Source organism: Hyperolius riggenbachi, chromosome 1 (genome assembly GCF_040937935.1).
Source record: "Hyperolius riggenbachi isolate aHypRig1 chromosome 1, aHypRig1.pri, whole genome shotgun sequence".
NCBI classification, from domain to species: domain Eukaryota; kingdom Metazoa; phylum Chordata; class Amphibia; order Anura; family Hyperoliidae; genus Hyperolius; species Hyperolius riggenbachi.
The window spans coordinates 687783318-687799865 of record NC_090646.1 but is presented as its reverse complement, the minus strand read 5'-3'; the positions used below and the strand labels follow the sequence as shown (position 1 = coordinate 687799865).

General features: G+C 50.6%; 1 protein-coding gene across 1 annotated transcript in view; it reads left to right on the top strand.

Moving 5' to 3' along the window:
- The window catches only part of NPR2 (natriuretic peptide receptor 2), a 253098-nt gene that overhangs the window by 161144 nt on the left and 75406 nt on the right, over window positions 1-16548 (top strand). The window contains exons 13-14 of the mRNA XM_068265792.1: window positions 11150-11309; window positions 15377-15532. Of these exons, the coding sequence (XP_068121893.1) occupies window positions 11150-11309; window positions 15377-15532 (316 nt within the window). The remainder of the gene's footprint in view (window positions 1-11149; window positions 11310-15376; window positions 15533-16548) is intronic.

Genomic DNA, 16548 nt, shown 5'->3' with positions numbered 1-16548 from the left:
GGGAGGTACTGCTCTAGTAACATTGGTCTCTGCGGGGTAGGTACTGCTCTAGTAACATGTGTTGTCTCTGTGGTGGAGGTACTGCTCTAGTAACATGTCTGGTGTCTCTGCGGGGGAGGTACTGCTCTGGTTACATGTTTGGTGTCTCTGTAGGGGAGGTACTGCTCTGGTAACATGTTTGGTGTCTCTGCAGGGAGGTACTTCTCTGGTAACATGTTTGGTGTCTCTGCAGGGGAGGTACTGCTCTGGTGACATATGTATTGTCTCTGCAGGGAAGGTACTGCTCTGGTAACATATTTGGTGTCTCTGCAGGGGAGGTACTGCTCTGGTGACATATTTGGTGTCTCTGCAGGGAGCTACTTCTCTGGTAACATGTTTGGTGTCTCTGCAGGGGAGGTACTGCTCTGGTGACATATGTATTGTCTCTGCGGGGAAGGTACTGCTCTAGTAACATATTTGGTGTCTCTGCGGGGGAGATACTGCTCTAGTAACATGTGTTGTCTCTGCAGGGAAGGAACTGCACTGGTAACATTTGTTGTCTCTGCGGGCGAGGTACTACTCTAGTAATGTGTTGTCTCTGCAGGGGAGGTACTGCTCTAGTAACGTTTTGTCTCTGCAGAGGAGGTACTGCTCTAGTAACGTGTTGTCTCTGCGGGGGAGGTACTTCTCTAGTAACGTGTTGTCTCTGCGGGCGAGGTACTGCTCTAGTAACATGTGTTGTCTCTGCGGGCGAGGTACTGCTCTAGTAACGTGTTGTCTCTGCGGGGGATGTACTGCTCTAGTAACATGTGTTGTCTCTGCAGGGGAGGTACTGCTTTAGTAACATGTGTTGTCTCTGCGGGGGAGGTACTGCTCTAGTAACGTGTTGTCTCTGCGGGGAGGTACTGCTCTAGTAACATGTGTTGTCTCTGCAGGGGAGGTACTGCTCTAGTAACGTGTTGTCTTTGAGGGGGAGGTACTGCTCTACTAACATTTGTTGTCTCTGCGGGGGAGGTACTGCTCTGGTAACATATTTGGTGTCTCTGCGGGGGAGGTAGAGCTCTAGTAACATGTGTTGTCTCTGCGGGGGAGGTACTGCTCTAGTAACATTTGTCTCTGCAGGGGAGGAACTGCTCTAGTAACGTGTTGTCTCTGCGGGGGAGGTACTGCTCTAGTAACATTTGTCTCTGCGGGGGAGGTACTGCTCTAGTAACATGTGTTGTCTCTGCGGGGAGGTATTGCTCTAGTAACATGTGTTGTCTCTGCAGGGGAGGTACTGCTCTAGTAACATGTGTTGTCTCTGCGGGGGAGGTACTGCTCTAGTAACATTTGTTGTCTCTGCGGGGGAGGTACTGCTCTGGTAACATATTTGGTGTCTCTGCGGGGGAGGTACTGCTCTAGTAACATTTGTCTCTGCAGGGGAGGAACTGCTCTAGTAACATGTGTTATCTCTGCGGGGGAGGTACTGCTCTAGTAACGTGTTGTCTCTGCGGGGCAGGTTCTTCTTCAGTAACATTTGTTGTCTCTGCCGGGGGGGGGTACTGCTCTGGTAACATATGTGGTGTCTCTGCGGGGGAGGTACTGCTCTAGTCACATGTGTTGTCTCTGCGGGGGAGGTACTGCTCTAGTAACGTGTTGTCTCTACGGGGGAGGTTCTTCTCTAGTAACATTTGTTGTCTCTGCCGGGGGGGGGGGGTACAGCTCTAGTAACATGTCTGGTGTCTCTGCGGGGGAGGTACTGCTCTGGTAACATGTTTGGTGTCCCTGTAGGGGAGGTACTGCTCTGGTAACATGTTTGGTGTCTCTGCAGGGAGGTACTTCTCTGGTAACATGTTTGGTGTCTCTGCAGGGGAGGTACTGCTCTGGTGACATATGTATTGTCTCTGCGGGGGAGGTACTGCTCTGGTAACATATTTGGTGTCTCTGCAGGGGAGGTACTGCTCTGGTGACATATTTGGTGTCTCTGCAGGGAGCTACTTCTCTGGTAACATGTTTGGTGTCTCTGCAGGGGAGGTACTGCTCTGGTGACATATGTATTGTCTCTGCGGGGAAGGTACTGCTCTAGTAACATATTTGGTGTCTCTGCGGGGGAGATACTGCTCTAGTAACATGTGTTGTCTCTGCAGGGAAGGAACTGCACTGGTAACATTTGTTGTCTCTGCAGGCGAGGTACTACTCTAGTAATGTGTTGTCTCTGCAGGGGAGGTACTGCTCTAGTAACGTGTTGTCTCTGCAGAGGAGGTACTGCTCTAGTAACGTGTTGTCTCTGCGGGCGAGGTACTGCTCTAGTAACATGTGTTGTCTCTGCGGGCGAGGTACTGCTCTAGTAACGTGTTGTCTCTGCGGGGGATGTACTGCTCTAGTAACATGTGTTGTCTCTGCAGGGGAGGTACTGCTTTAGTAACATGTGTTGTCTCTGCGGGGGAGGTACTGCTCTAGTAACGTGTTGTCTCTGCGGGGAGGTACTGCTCTAGTAACATGTGTTGTCTCTGCAGGGGAGGTACTGCTCTAGTAACGTGTTGTCTTTGAGGGGGAGGTACTGCTCTACTAACATTTGTTGTCTCTGCGGGGGAGGTACTGCTCTGGTAACATATTTGGTGTCTCTGCGGGGGAGGTAGAGCTCTAGTAACATGTGTTGTCTCTGCGGGGGAGGTACTGCTCTAGTAACATTTGTCTCTGCAGGGGAGGAACTGCTCTAGTAACGTGTTGTCTCTGCGGGGGAGGTACTGCTCTAGTAACATTTGTCTCTGCGGGGGAGGTACTGCTCTAGTAACATGTGTTGTCTCTGCGGGGAGGTACTGCTCTAGTAACATGTGTTGTCTCTGCAGGGGAGGTACTGCTCTAGTAACATGTGTTGTCTCTGCGGGGGAGGTACTGCTCTAGTAACATTTGTTGTCTCTGCGGGGGAGGTACTGCTCTGGTAACATATTTGGTGTCTCTGCGGGGGAGGTACTGCTCTAGTAACATTTGTCTCTGCAGGGGAGGAACTGCTCTAGTAACATGTGTTGTCTCTGCGGGGGAGGTACTTCTCTAGTAACGTGTTGTCTCTGCGGGGGAGGTTCTTCTCTAGTAACATTTGTTGTCTCTGCCGGGGAGGTACTGCTCTGGTAACATATGTGGTGTCTCTGCGGGGGAGGTACTGCTCTAGTCACATGTGTTGTCTCTGCGGGGGAGGTTCTGCTCTAGTAACATTTGTCTCTGCGGTGGAGGTACTGCTCTAGTAACATTTGTCTCTGCGGGGGAGGTACTGCTCTAGTAACATGTGTTGTCTCTGTGGGGGAGGTACTGCTCTAGTAACATGTGTTGTCTCTGCGGGGGAGGTACTGCTCTAGTAACATTTGTCTCTGTGGGGGAGGTACTGCTCTAGTAACATGTATTGTCTCTGCGGGGGAGGTACTGCTCTAGTAACATGTGTTGTCTCTGCGGGGGAGGTACTGCTCTGGTAACATGTTTGGTGTCTCTGCAGGGGAGGTACTGCTCTGGTAACATGTTTGGTGTCTCTGCAGGGAGGTACTTCTCTGGTAACATGTTTGGTGTCTCTGCAGGGGAGGTACTGCTCTGGTGACATATGTATTGTCTCTGCGGGGGAGGTACTGCTCTGGTAACATATTTGGTGTCTCTGCAGGGGAGGTACTGCTCTGGTGACATATTTGGTGTCTCTGCAGGGAGGGACTCCTCTGGTAACATGTTTGGTGTCTCTGCAGGGGAGGAACTGCTCTGGTGACATATGTATTGTCTCTGCGGGGAAGGTACTGCTCTAGTAACATATTTGGTGTCTCTGCGGGGGAGATACTGCTCTAGTAACATGTGTTGTCTCTGCAGGGAAGGAACTGCACTGGTAACATTTGTTGTCTCTGCGGGCGAAGTAGTGCTCTAGTAATGTGTTGTCTCTGCAGGGGAGGTACTGCTCTAGTAACGTGTTGTCTCTGTAGGTGAGGTACTGCTCTAGTAACGTGTTGTCTCTGCGGGGGAGGTACTTCTCTAGTAACATGTGTTGTCTCTGCGGGCGAGGTACTGCTCTAGTAACATGTGTTGTCTCTGCGGGCGAGGTACTGCTCTAGTAACGTGTTGTCTCTGCGGGGGAGGTACTGCTCTAGTAACATGTGTTGTCTCTGCGGGGAGGTACTGCTCTAGTAACATGTGTTGTCTCTGCAGGGGAGGTACTGCTCTAGTAAAATGTGTTGTCTCTGCGGGGGAGGTACTGCTCTAGTAACATTTGTTGCCTCTGCGGGGGAGGTACTGCTCTGGTAACATATTTGGTGTCTCTGCGGGGGAGGTACTGCTCTAGTAACGTGTTGTCTCTGTGGGGGAGGTACTTCTCTAGTAACATTTGTTGTCTCTGCCGGGGGGGGGGTACTGCTCTGGTAACATATGTGGTGTCTCTACGGGGGAGGTACTGCTCTAGTCACATGTGTTGTCTCTGCGGGGGAGGTACTGCTCTAGTAACATTTGTCTCTGCGGTGGAGGTACTGCTCTAGTAACATGTTGTCTCTGTGGGGGAGGTACTGCTCTAGTAACATTTGTCTCTGCGGGGGAGGTACTGCTCTAGTAACATGTGTTGTCTCTGTGGGGGAGGTACTGCTCTAGTAACATGTGTTGTCTCTGCGGGGGAGGTACTGCTCTAGTAACATTTGTCTCTGTGGGGGAGGTACTGCTCTAGTAACATGTATTGTCTCTGCGGGGGAGGTACTGCTCTAGTAACATGTGTTGTCTCTGCGGGGGAGGTACTGCTCTGGTAACATGTTTGGTGTCTCTGCAGGGGAGGTACTGCTCTGGTAACATGTTTGGTGTCTCTGCAGGGAGGTACTTCTCTGGTAACATGTTTGGTGTCTCTGCAGGGGAGGTACTGCTCTGGTGACATATGTATTGTCTCTGCGGGGGAGGTACTGCTCTGGTAACATATTTGGTGTCTCTGCAGGGGAGGTACTGCTCTGGTGACATATTTGGTGTCTCTGCAGGGAGGGACTTCTCTGGTAACATGTTTGGTGTCTCTGCAGGGGAGGAACTGCTCTGGTGACATATGTATTGTCTCTGCGGGGAAGGTACTGCTCTAGTAACATATTTGGTGTCTCTGCGGGGGAGATACTGCTCTAGTAACATGTGTTGTCTCTGCAGGGAAGGAACTGCACTGGTAACATTTGTTGTCTCTGCGGGCGAAGTACTGCTCTAGTAATGTGTTGTCTCTGCAGGGGAGGTACTGCTCTAGTAACGTGTTGCCTCTGCAGGTGAGGTACTGCTCTAGTAATGTGTTGTCTCTGCGGGGGAGGTACTTCTCTAGTAACATGTGTTGTCTCTGTGGGCGAGGTACTGCTCTAGTAACATGTGTTGTCTCTGCGGGCGAGGTACTGCTCTAGTAACGTGTTGTTTCTGCGGGGGATGTACTGCTCTAGTAACATGTGTTGTCTCTGCAGGGAAGGTACTGCTTTAGTAACATGTGTTGTCTCTGCGGGGGAGGTACTGCTCTAGTAACGTGTTGTCTCTGCGGGGAGGTACTGCTCTAGTAACATGTGTTGTCTCTGCAGGGGAGGTACTGCTCTAGTAACGTGTTGTCTTTGAGGGGAAGGTACTGCTCTAGTAACATTTGTTGTCTCTGCGGGGGAGGTACTGCTCTGGTAACATATTTAGTGTCTCTGCGGGGGAGGTAGTGCTCTAGTAACATTTATCTCTGCAGGGGAGGAACTGCTCTAGTAACGAGTTGTCTCTGCGGGGGAGGTACTGCTCTAGTAACATTTGTCTCTGCGGGGGAGGTACTGCTCTAGTAACATGTGTTGTCTCTGCGGGGGGGGGGGTTACTGCTCTGGTGACATCATTGGTGTCTCTGCGGGGGAGGTACTACACTGGTGACATCATTGTTGTCTCTGTGGGGAAGGTACTGCTCTAGTAACGTGTTGTCTCTGTGGGGGAAGTACTGCTCTAGTAACATGTGTTGTCTCTGTGGGGGAGGTACAGCTCTTGTAAATTTGTCTCTGTGGGGCAGGTACTGCTCTGGTAACATGTGTTGTCTCTGCAGGGGAGGTACTGCTCTAGTAACATTTGTCTCTGCGGGGGAGGTACTGCTCTGGTAACATATTTGGTGTCTCTGCGGGGGAGGTACTGCTCTAGTAACGTGTTGTCTCTGTGGGGGAGGTACTTCTCTAGTAACATTTGTTGTCTCTGCCGGGCGAAGTAGTGCTCTAGTAATGTGCTGTCTCTGCAGGGGAGGTACTGCTCTAGTAACGTGTTGTCTCTGCAGGTGAGGTACTGCTCTAGTAACGTGTTGTCTCTGCGGGGGAGGTACTTCTCTAGTAACATGTGTTGTCTCTGCGGGCGAGGTACTGCTCTAGTAACATGTGTTGTCTCTGCGGGCGAGGTACTGCTCTAGTAACGTGTTGTCTCTGCGGGGGAGGTACTGCTCTAGTAACATGTGTTGTCTCTGCGGGGAGGTACTGCTCTAGTAACATGTGTTGTCTCTGCAGGGGAGGTACTGCTCTAGTAACATGTGTTGTCTCTGCGGGGGAGGTACTGCTCTAGTAACATTTGTTGCCTCTGGGGGGGGAGGTACTGCTCTGGTAACATATTTGGTGTCTCTGCGGGGGAGGTACTGCTCTAGTAACGTGTTGTCTCTGTGGGGGAGGTACTTCTCTAGTAACATTTGTTGTCTCTGCCGGGGGGGGGGGGGGAACTGCTCTGGTAACATATGTGGTGTCTCTACGGGGGAGGTACTGCTCTAGTCACATGTGTTGTCTCTGCGGGGGAGGTACTGGTCTAGTAACATTTGTCTCTGCGGTGGAGGTACTGCTCTAGTAACATGTTGTCTCTGTGGGGGAGGTACTGCTCTAGTAACATTTGTCTCTGCGGGGGAGGTACTGCTCTAGTAACATGTGTTGTCTCTGTGGGGGAGGTACTGCTCTAGTAACATGTGTTGTCTCTGCGGGGGAGGTACTGCTCTAGTAACATTTGTCTCTGTGGGGGAGGTACTGCTCTAGTAACATGTATTGTCTCTGCGGGGGAGGTACTGCTCTAGTAACATGTGTTGTCTCTGCGGGGGAGGTACTGCTCTGGTAACATGTTTGGTGTCTCTGCAGGGGAGGTACTGCTCTGGTAACATGTTTGGTGTCTCTGCAGGGAGGTACTTCTCTGGTAACATGTTTGGTGTCTCTGCAGGGGAGGTACTGCTCTGGTGACATATGTATTGTCTCTGCGGGGGAGGTACTGCTCTGGTAACATATTTGGTGTCTCTGCAGGGGAGGTACTGCTCTGGTGACATATTTGGTGTCTCTGCAGGGAGGGACTTCTCTGGTAACATGTTTGGTGTCTCTGCAGGGGAGGAACTGCTCTGGTGACATATGTATTGTCTCTGCGGGGAAGGTACTGCTCTAGTAACATATTTGGTGTCTCTGCGGGGGAGATACTGCTCTAGTAACATGTGTTGTCTCTGCAGGAAAGGTACTGCTCTGGTAACATATTTGGTGTCTCTGCGGGGGAGGTACTACTCTAGTAACATGTTGTCTCTGTGGGGGAGGTACTTCTCTAGTAACATTTGTTGTCTCTGCCGGGCGAAGTAGTGCTCTAGTAATGTGTTGTCTCTGCAGGGGAGGTACTGCTCTAGTAACGTGTTGTCTCTGCAGGTGAGGTACTGCTCTAGTAACGTGTTGTCTCTGCGGGGGAGGTACTTCTCTAGTAACATGTGTTGTCTCTGCGGGCGAGGTACTGCTCTAGTAACATGTGTTGTCTCTGCGGGCGAGGTACTGCTCTAGTAACGTGTTGTCTCTGCGGGGGAGGTACTGCTCTAGTAACATGTGTTGTCTCTGCGGGGAGGTACTGCTCTAGTAACATGTGTTGTCTCTGCAGGGGAGGTACTGCTCTAGTAACAAGTGTTGTCTCTGCGGGGGAGGTACTGCTCTAGTAACATTTGTTGCCTCTGCGGGGGAGGTACTGCTCTGGTAACATATTTGGTGTCTCTGCGGGGGAGGTACTGCTCTAGTAACGTGTTGTCTCTGTGGGGGAGGTACTTCTCTAGTAACCTTTGTTGTCTCTGCCGGGGGGGGGGGGGGTACTGCTCTGGTAACATATGTGGTGTCTCTACGGGGGAGGTACTGCTCTAGTCACATGTGTTGTCTCTGCGGGGGAGGTACTGCTCTAGTAACATGTGTTGTCTCTGCGGGGGAGGTACTGCTCTAGTAACATGTTGTCTCTGTGGGGGAGGTACTGCTCTAGTAACATTTGTCTCTGCGGGGGAGGTACTGCTCTAGTAACATGTGTTGTCTCTGTGGGGGAGGTACTGCTCTAGTAACATGTGTTGTCTCTGCGGGGGAGGTACTGCTCTAGTAACATTTGTCTCTGTGGGGGAGGTACTGCTCTAGTAACATGTATTGTCTCTGCGGGGGAGGTACTGCTCTAGTAACATGTGTTGTCTCTGCGGGGGAGGTACTGCTCTGGTAACATGTTTGGTGTCTCTGCAGGGGAGGTACTGCTCTGGTAACATGTTTGGTGTCTCTGCAGGGAGGTACTTCTCTGGTAACATGTTTGGTGTCTCTGCATGGGAGGTACTGCTCTGGTGACATATGTATTGTCTCTGCGGGGGAGGTACTGCTCTGGTAACATATTTGGTGTCTCTGCAGGGGAGGTACTGCTCTGGTGACATATTTGGTGTCTCTGCAGGGAGGGACTTCTCTGGTAACATGTTTGGTGTCTCTGCAGGGGAGGAACTGCTCTGGTGACATATGTATTGTCTCTGCGGGGAAGGTACTGCTCTAGTAACATATTTGGTGTCTCTGCGGGGGAGATACTGCTCTAGTAACATGTGTTGTCTCTGCAGGGAAGGAACTGCACTGGTAACATTTGTTGTCTCTGCGGGCGAAGTACTGCTCTAGTAATGTGTTGTCTCTGCAGGGGAGGTACTGCTCTAGTAACGTGTTGCCTCTGCAGGTGAGGTACTGCTCTAGTAATGTGTTGTCTCTGCGGGGGAGGTACTTCTCTAGTAACATGTGTTGTCTCTGTGGGCGAGGTACTGCTCTAGTAACATGTGTTGTCTCTGCGGGCGAGGTACTGCTCTAGTAACGTGTTGTTTCTGCGGGGGATGTACTGCTCTAGTAACATGTGTTGTCTCTGCAGGGAAGGTACTGCTTTAGTAACATGTGTTGTCTCTGCGGGGGAGGTACTGCTCTAGTAACGTGTTGTCTCTGCGGGGAGGTACTGCTCTAGTAACATCGCTTGATACAGCTTGAGAAAGGTCTGAGGACCGAAACAGCGCTGCTGTCGCTGAAAATGCCTGTTATGCTGATTCTTAACCAATAAAAGAGCTAAAGTACGATTTGATGGTGCGGACTTGACTGATTGAAGGAGACGGTGGAAGTGTCTGAGTGTGCAGAGGCACTGCAAGTTCCAGCACATCGCCTTTTTCCCTTCGTGGGTGCTTGCTACACACTGCTTTACTGCTCTAGTAACATGTGTTGTCTCTGCAGGGGAGGTACTGCTCTAGTAACGTGTTGTCTTTGAGGGGAAGGTACTGCTCTAGTAACATTTGTTGTCTCTGCGGGGGAGGTACTGCTCTGGTAACATATTTAGTGTCTCTGCGGGGGAGGTAGTGCTCTAGTAACATTTATCTCTGCAGGGGAGGAACTGCTCTAGTAACGAGTTGTCTCTGCGGGGGAGGTACTGCTCTAGTAACATTTGTCTCTGCGGGGGAGGTACTGCTCTAGTAACATGTGTTGTCTCTGCGGGGGGGGGGGTTACTGCTCTGGTGACATCATTGGTGTCTCTGCGGGGGAGGTACTACACTGGTGACATCATTGTTGTCTCTGTGGGGAAGGTACTGCTCTAGTAACGTGTTGTCTCTGTGGGGGAAGTACTGCTCTAGTAACATGTGTTGTCTCTGTGGGGGAGGTACAGCTCTTGTAAAATTGTCTCTGTGGGGCAGGTACTGTTCTGGTAACATGTGTTGTCTCTGCAGGGGAGGTACTGCTCTAGTAACATTTGTCTCTGCGGGGGAGGTACTGCTCTAGTAACATGAGTTGTCTCTGCGGGGGAGGTACTGCTCTAGTAACATTTTTCTCTGCGGGGGAGGTACTGCTCTAGTAACGTGTTGTCTCTGCGGGGGAGGTACTGCTCTAGTAACATGTGTTGTCTCTGCAGGGGAGGTACTGCTCTAGTAACATTTGTCTCTGCGGGGGAGGTACTGCTCCAGTAACATGTGTTGTCTCTGCGGGGAGGTACTGCTCTAGTAACATGTTGTCTCTGCGGGGGAGGTACTGCTCTAGTAACATGTGTTGTCTCTGCGGGGAGGTACTGCTCTAGTAACGTGTTGTCTCTGCGGGGGAGGTACTGCTCTAGTAACGTGTTGTCTCTGCGGGGGAGGTACTGCTCAAGTAACATGTGTTGTCTCTGCGGGGAGGTACTGCTCTAGTAACATTGTTCTCTGCGGGGGAGGTACTGCTCTAGTAACATGTGTTGTCTCTGCGGGGGAGGTACTGCTCTAGTAACGTGTTGTCTCTGCGGGGGAGGTACTGCTGTAGTAACGTGTTGTCTCTGCGGGGAGGTACTGCTCTAGTAATGTGTTGTCTCTGCGGGGGAGGTACTGCTCTAGTAACGTGTTGTCTCTGCGGGGGAGTTACTGCTCTAGTAACGTGTTGTCTCTGTGGGGGAGGTACTGCTCTAGTAACATGTGTTGTCTCTGCGGGGGAGGTACTGCTCTAGTAACATTTGTCTCTGCGGGGGAGGTACTGCTCTAGTAACATGTGTTGTCTCTGTGGGGGAGGTACTGCTCTAGTGACATGTGTTGTCTCTGCGGGGGAGGTACTGCTCTAGTAACATGTGTTGTCTCTGCGGGGGAGGTACTGCTCTAGTAACGTGTTGTCTCTGCGGGGGAGGTACTGCTCTAGTAACGTGTTGTCTCTGCGGGGAGGTACTGCTCTAGTAACATGTGTTGTCTCTGCGAGGGAGGTACTGCTCTAGTAACATGTGTTTTCTCTGCGGGGGAGGTACTGCTCTAGTAACATTTGTCTCTGCGGGGGAGATACTGCTCTAGTAACATTTGTCTCTGCAGGGGAGGTACTGCTCTGGTGACATCATTGTTGTCTCTGCGGGGGAGGTACTGCTCTAGTAACGTGTTGTCTCTGCGGGGGAGGTACTGCTCTAGTAACGTGTTGTCTCTGCAGGGGAGGTACTGCTCTAGTAATATTTGTCTCTGCAGGGGATGTGCTTCCTGCACCGCAGCCTCATTGGGAGTCACGGGAACCTGAAATCCTCCAACTGTGTTGTGGACAGTCGCTTTGTGCTGAAGATCACAGACTACGGACTGGCCAGCTTCCGCTCCACCTGTGATGCAGACGATGTCTATGCCTTGTATGCCAGTGGGTGTGAATGTCCGCACTTGTCTACTCCCTGCAAACACTGTTAAATGTAATCTATGCCTGCTACCTCTAGAGAGCCACCATAAATAAACAGCCAATCACAAGCTGCTGTAGATATGCTCACCAGTATGTGGCTCCAGGGCACTTTATAGGCTAAATTGCTCCCAGGGTGAGGGTGTAAACCCCCCCCCCCCCCCCCCCCAGGCTTAAAAGCATTATTTACAATGCAATATTCAACCCACCAGTATAGGTTAGCCAGCTATAGGTGCCCCAGTATAAATTACCCAGCCATACATGCCCAGTATAGGTTAGTCAGCCACAGGTGCCCAGTATAGGTTTGCCAGCTATAGGTTCCCCCAGTATAAGTTAGCCAGCCATGGTTCCTCAGTATAGGTTAGCCAGCTATAGGTGCCCCAGTATAGGTTAGCCAGCTATAGGTGCCCCCAGTATAGCTTAGCCAGCCATAGGTGCCCCCAGTATAGGTTAGCCAGCCACTGGTGCCCCCAGTATAGCTTAGCCAGCCATAGGTGCCCCAGTATAGGTTAGCCAGCCATAGGTGCCCCAGTATAGGTTAGTCAGCTACAGGTGCCCCCAAGTATAGGTTAGCCAGCCATATGTGCCCCTAGTATAGGTAGTCAGCCATACGTGCCCCAGTATAGGTAAGTCAACCATAGGTGCCCCCAGTATAGGTTAGCCAGCTATAGGTGCCCCAGTATAGGTAGCCAGCTATAGGTGCCCCAGTATAGGTAGCCAGCTATAAGTGCCCCCAGTATAGGTCAGCCAGCTATAGGTGCCCCCAGTATAGGTTAGTGAGCTATAGGTGCCCCCAGTGCCCCAGCATAGGTTAGTCAGCTATAGGTCCCCCAGTATAGATTAGCCAGGTATAGGTGCCCCAGTATAGGTTAGCCAGCTATAGGTGCCCCCAGTATAGGTAGCCAGCCATAGGTTCCTCAGTATAAATTACCCAGCCATACATGCCCCAGTATAGGTTAGTCAGCCACAGGTGCCCCAGTATTGGTTAGCCAGTTAAAGGTGCCCAGTATAAGTTTGCCAGCTATAGGTGTCCCAGTATATGTTAGCCAGCTATAGGTGCCCCCAGTATAGGTTAGCCAGCCATAGGTGCCCCCGGTATAGGTTAGCCAGCTATAGGTGCCCCCCGCATAGGTTAGTCAGCCATAGGTGCCCAGTATAGGTTAGTCAGCTATAGGTGCCCCCAGTATAGGTTAGCCATCCCTAGGTGCCCCTAGTATAGGTAGTCAGCCGTAGGTGCCCCAGTATAGGTTAGCCAGCTATAGGTGCCCCAGTATAGGTAGCCAGCTATAAGTGCCCCCAGTATAGGTCAGCCAGCTATAGGTGCCCCCAGTATAGGTTAGTGAGCTGTAGGTGCCCCCAGTGCCCCAGTATAGGTTAGTCAGCTATAGGTGCCCCAGTATAGATTAGCCAGGTATTGGTGCCCTAGTATAGGTTAGCCAGCTATAGGTGCCCCAGTATAGGTTAGTCAGCTATAGGTGCCCCAGTATAGATTAGCCAGGTATTGGTGCCCTAGTATAGGTTAGCCAGCTATAGGTGCACCCAGTATAGGTAGCCAGCCGTAGGTTCCTCAGTATAGATTAGCCAGCTATAGATAGATGCCCCCAGTATAGGTTAGCCAGCTAGAGGTGCCCCAGTATAGATAGCCAGCTATAGGTGCCCCAGTATAGGTTAGTCAGTCATAGGTGCCTCTAGTATAGGTAGCCAACCATAGGTGCCCCCAGTATAGATTAGCCAGCTATAGGTACCCCAGTATAGATTAGCCAGCTATAGGTGCCCCAGTATAGGTAGCCAGCTATAAGTGCCCCCAGTATAGGTTAGTCAGTCATAGGTGCCCCAGTATAGATAGCCAGCTATAGGTGCCCCAGTATAGATAGCCTGCTATAGGTGCCCCAGTATAGATAGCCTGCTATAGGTGCCCCAGTATAGCCAGCTATAGGTGCCCCAGTATAGATTAGCCAGCTATAGGTGCCCCCAGTATAGGTTAGTCAGTCATAGGTGCCCCCCCACATACTGTGGTATTACAGAGAAGGAGGGGGGCCGCTGCCCGACTCATGCCTCCCTCTCCTCGAGTCCCCCTCCTTGCTCCCCCCTCCATTGTAGAGATGTCTGGGAGTGGTGGGGGGTGCTAGCAATCACTCACCTTCCGGGCTCCAGGCAATGTTCTCATGCCCCCGGGCTGCTCTCTTTGTGTATATCGCCGCTCACAGGAAGTAGTGTAACTACTACTTCCTGTGATCAGCGATGTAGAGAGCAGCCCGGTGGCATGTAAGCATCGCCCCCGAGGAGAGTCGGGCTGCGGGTCCCCCTCCCCATGGCTGAGTCCCATGTGCTGCTGTTGCTCCCCCCCTTCCCCCCCGCCTCATTGAGCCCCTGGTGGTCACCCGGCCTTCCTGCCCCTAGAAACGGGCTGTGTGGCTGGTCAGAGGCTGCAGTAGAGGGGGTCATCAGTATGTGGCCGGTCACAGGCTGCAGGAGTCACACCCCCAATATTTGTTGCCTGACTTGATGTTTTTTGACATCTGAAGGATAATAACATTGTGATAATCTGAGTTGCATCCTGTTAGGATGAGGGTGTGGGGGGATTGTCAGGCGAAGGTGATTATTCCATCATTAGTTATTCCGTCATATATGTATGGGAGTCTACATGTGCTGCACATATATGTACAATGTATGTTGAAGTGGACCTGAACTCTTGCCCAGGACAGAAGGAAAACAGAGAGAAATGCTCCCTGTGTGTGTTTAGAGAGTTTAGCCTGTCTAATTCCCTCTCATCTGTGACTAATCACAACTGTAATTTGCTCTCTTGGCTTTGTAAACTGGCTGCCTCGGCAGAGCAGCTAATTTGTAGACATAGAATGTTAAAGGAGCGCTCTCACAAATACATTGTAACATGCATGTAACACATAGAACAAAGTGTGGTCTTCCCAGAGTAACATAAACCATACATGACTTTTCTCCTATCTCGCTGTCTCTTACAGTAGGTAGAAGAAATCTGACAAAACTGACAGGGTTTTGACTAGACCATCTCTTCATGGGGGATTTTCAGTATTTCATGTATTCTTTACAAAAGCACTCTCTGGGAGGGATCTATACAAAGATGCAGGCCACGCCCCCTATCTGTTTGCACACTATTCTGGAGCAATTGTCATACACTAAGTGCTTTTAAAAATAAAGAAAACCATGAGAATCCCCCATGAGGAGATGGGCTAATCCAAAGCCAGTTAGTTCTGTCAGATTTCTACAACCTACTGTAAGTGACAGCAACACAGGAGAAAAGTCATTTATGGCACATTTTACTCTGGGAGAAATGTACCTTTTTTCCTTATGTTCATGTATTTTAAATTGTAAAATGTTTCACTATAGCAGCCCTTTAACCCCATGTCTGCTTCCATGAAAGCAGGAAGTGGACACACTGCAGATTTATTGCAGGATCTGTATCAGCTGTAACCCAGAAATGTTTTTCTCTAAAGGTTATTCTGCTGTTGCTTCTCTCTTAGAGCAGAGATGAAGTTCTGAGTTGAGGTCTGCCTCAGTGTACATGTGTAGCACATGTATACCTTGTAGTGGGCATATATGTGCAATGTAGTGTGAGTGTACACAGAAGGTGCTATGTGACCATTGTACAATATGCTGTGAGTGTCGGGCCAAGGCAGAGGCAACAGAGGCACCAGCCTTGGGTAGAGGAGAGAGGAGGGGTTAAGCTGGGTGCATTGAATCAGTGCAGAGGAGAGATGGGCAGCACTGCACAGCCCCATCTGTCACTATGCTGATCAGTGTGTCACTGGAGAGGAACCCTCAGAAGGGCTGTGGAGTTTGCTGACATCCTGAGTATGGGGGGGGGGGGGGGGGGGCGGGTCTGATATGAAGGGGTGGGGACATCGTATGGCACCTCCCAGTATAATCCTCATTGATGAAGGTGGGCACACCTCTGCTGTAGGTGCCAGAGGGCCTTGGCCCGGCCCTGTACACAGATATGTTATATGATAAGCATGTACCATGATGTGATTGCTGTACTGTGTTTCCCCCATGAACAGAGAAGCTTTGGACAGCCCCAGAGTTGCTCCGCATGGGCAGACCGCCTCCACAGGGCACGCAGAAGGGGGATGTCTATAGCTTTGGGATCATCCTGCAGGAGATTGCGCTGAGGAATGGAGCTTTCTACATCCAGGGCATGGACCTCAGTCCAAAGGGTAAGTATTCACCTGCCAATAGACTACTTCTTCTAGCAATGCTGTATGATGAGCTGGTGACCCTTGCGTCCACTGGTGGACCTGCTGCAAGATGTCACCAGAACACAGTCCTCAGGGTCCACTATGGCCAGCAGGTCCAGGCAAGCCTGTACTGTGGAGACCTCTCCAAGTAAGGACAGCTGACAGACTATGGTATAGACTAGACATACATATATCCAGGCACATCGCCTCTAGTTAGGACATTAAATAAATTATTAGGGAAAGGGAGGTGCTAAGGGGGTGTGGCTAGAATCTGTGAATGCAATTGTTTGAACATTTGCATGTGAGTGTGCGAAGGGTTAATAGATTTTTGCTGTTTTCTAGCCACACCCCCTTCAGCACCTCCCTTTCCCTAATAATTTATTTAATGTCCTAACTAGAGGCGATGTGCCTGGATATATGTATGTTTATTCTTATCATTGACCCCTGTGGCTAGGGTCTAATTCGGTGCACTCCCCCCTTCCCCTGTATGTTTGTCAGCATGCAGACAGCTTATGCTGGTGTATGCGCATGGTGCACATGGACACATAACATTAGCTCCCTTGTGCGATGGGTAGGATGCACTGTCTTTCCCAGGAGAGGAAGTTAGGATGTGTGCTCCTAATCCATTGATAGGTTTGATGCAATGAATGTGTTTGCATGTCTGCACTATGCATGTTACAGGGCCAGAGTTAGGACACCTATGTTTACCTGGGTACTTCTGCGCAGTATAGGTGATTAAGCATAAGAATGCATTCTTCTGTGAACTAAAACCCTGGCTTTTAATTTAGCTGTAGGGATAACAGTTGTGCCTGGATGAGTGAATCTGTGAATGCAATTGTTTGAACATTTGCATGTGAGTGTGCGAAGGGTTAATAGATTTTTGTTGTTTTTTTATGGTATAGACTAGAGCACATACTGGTTACTAGTGATGGTCATGTCTAGGAGAAGTCATGGAGAAGCATGTGATCAGTCTGGTCAGGTGATAGATATGTAAG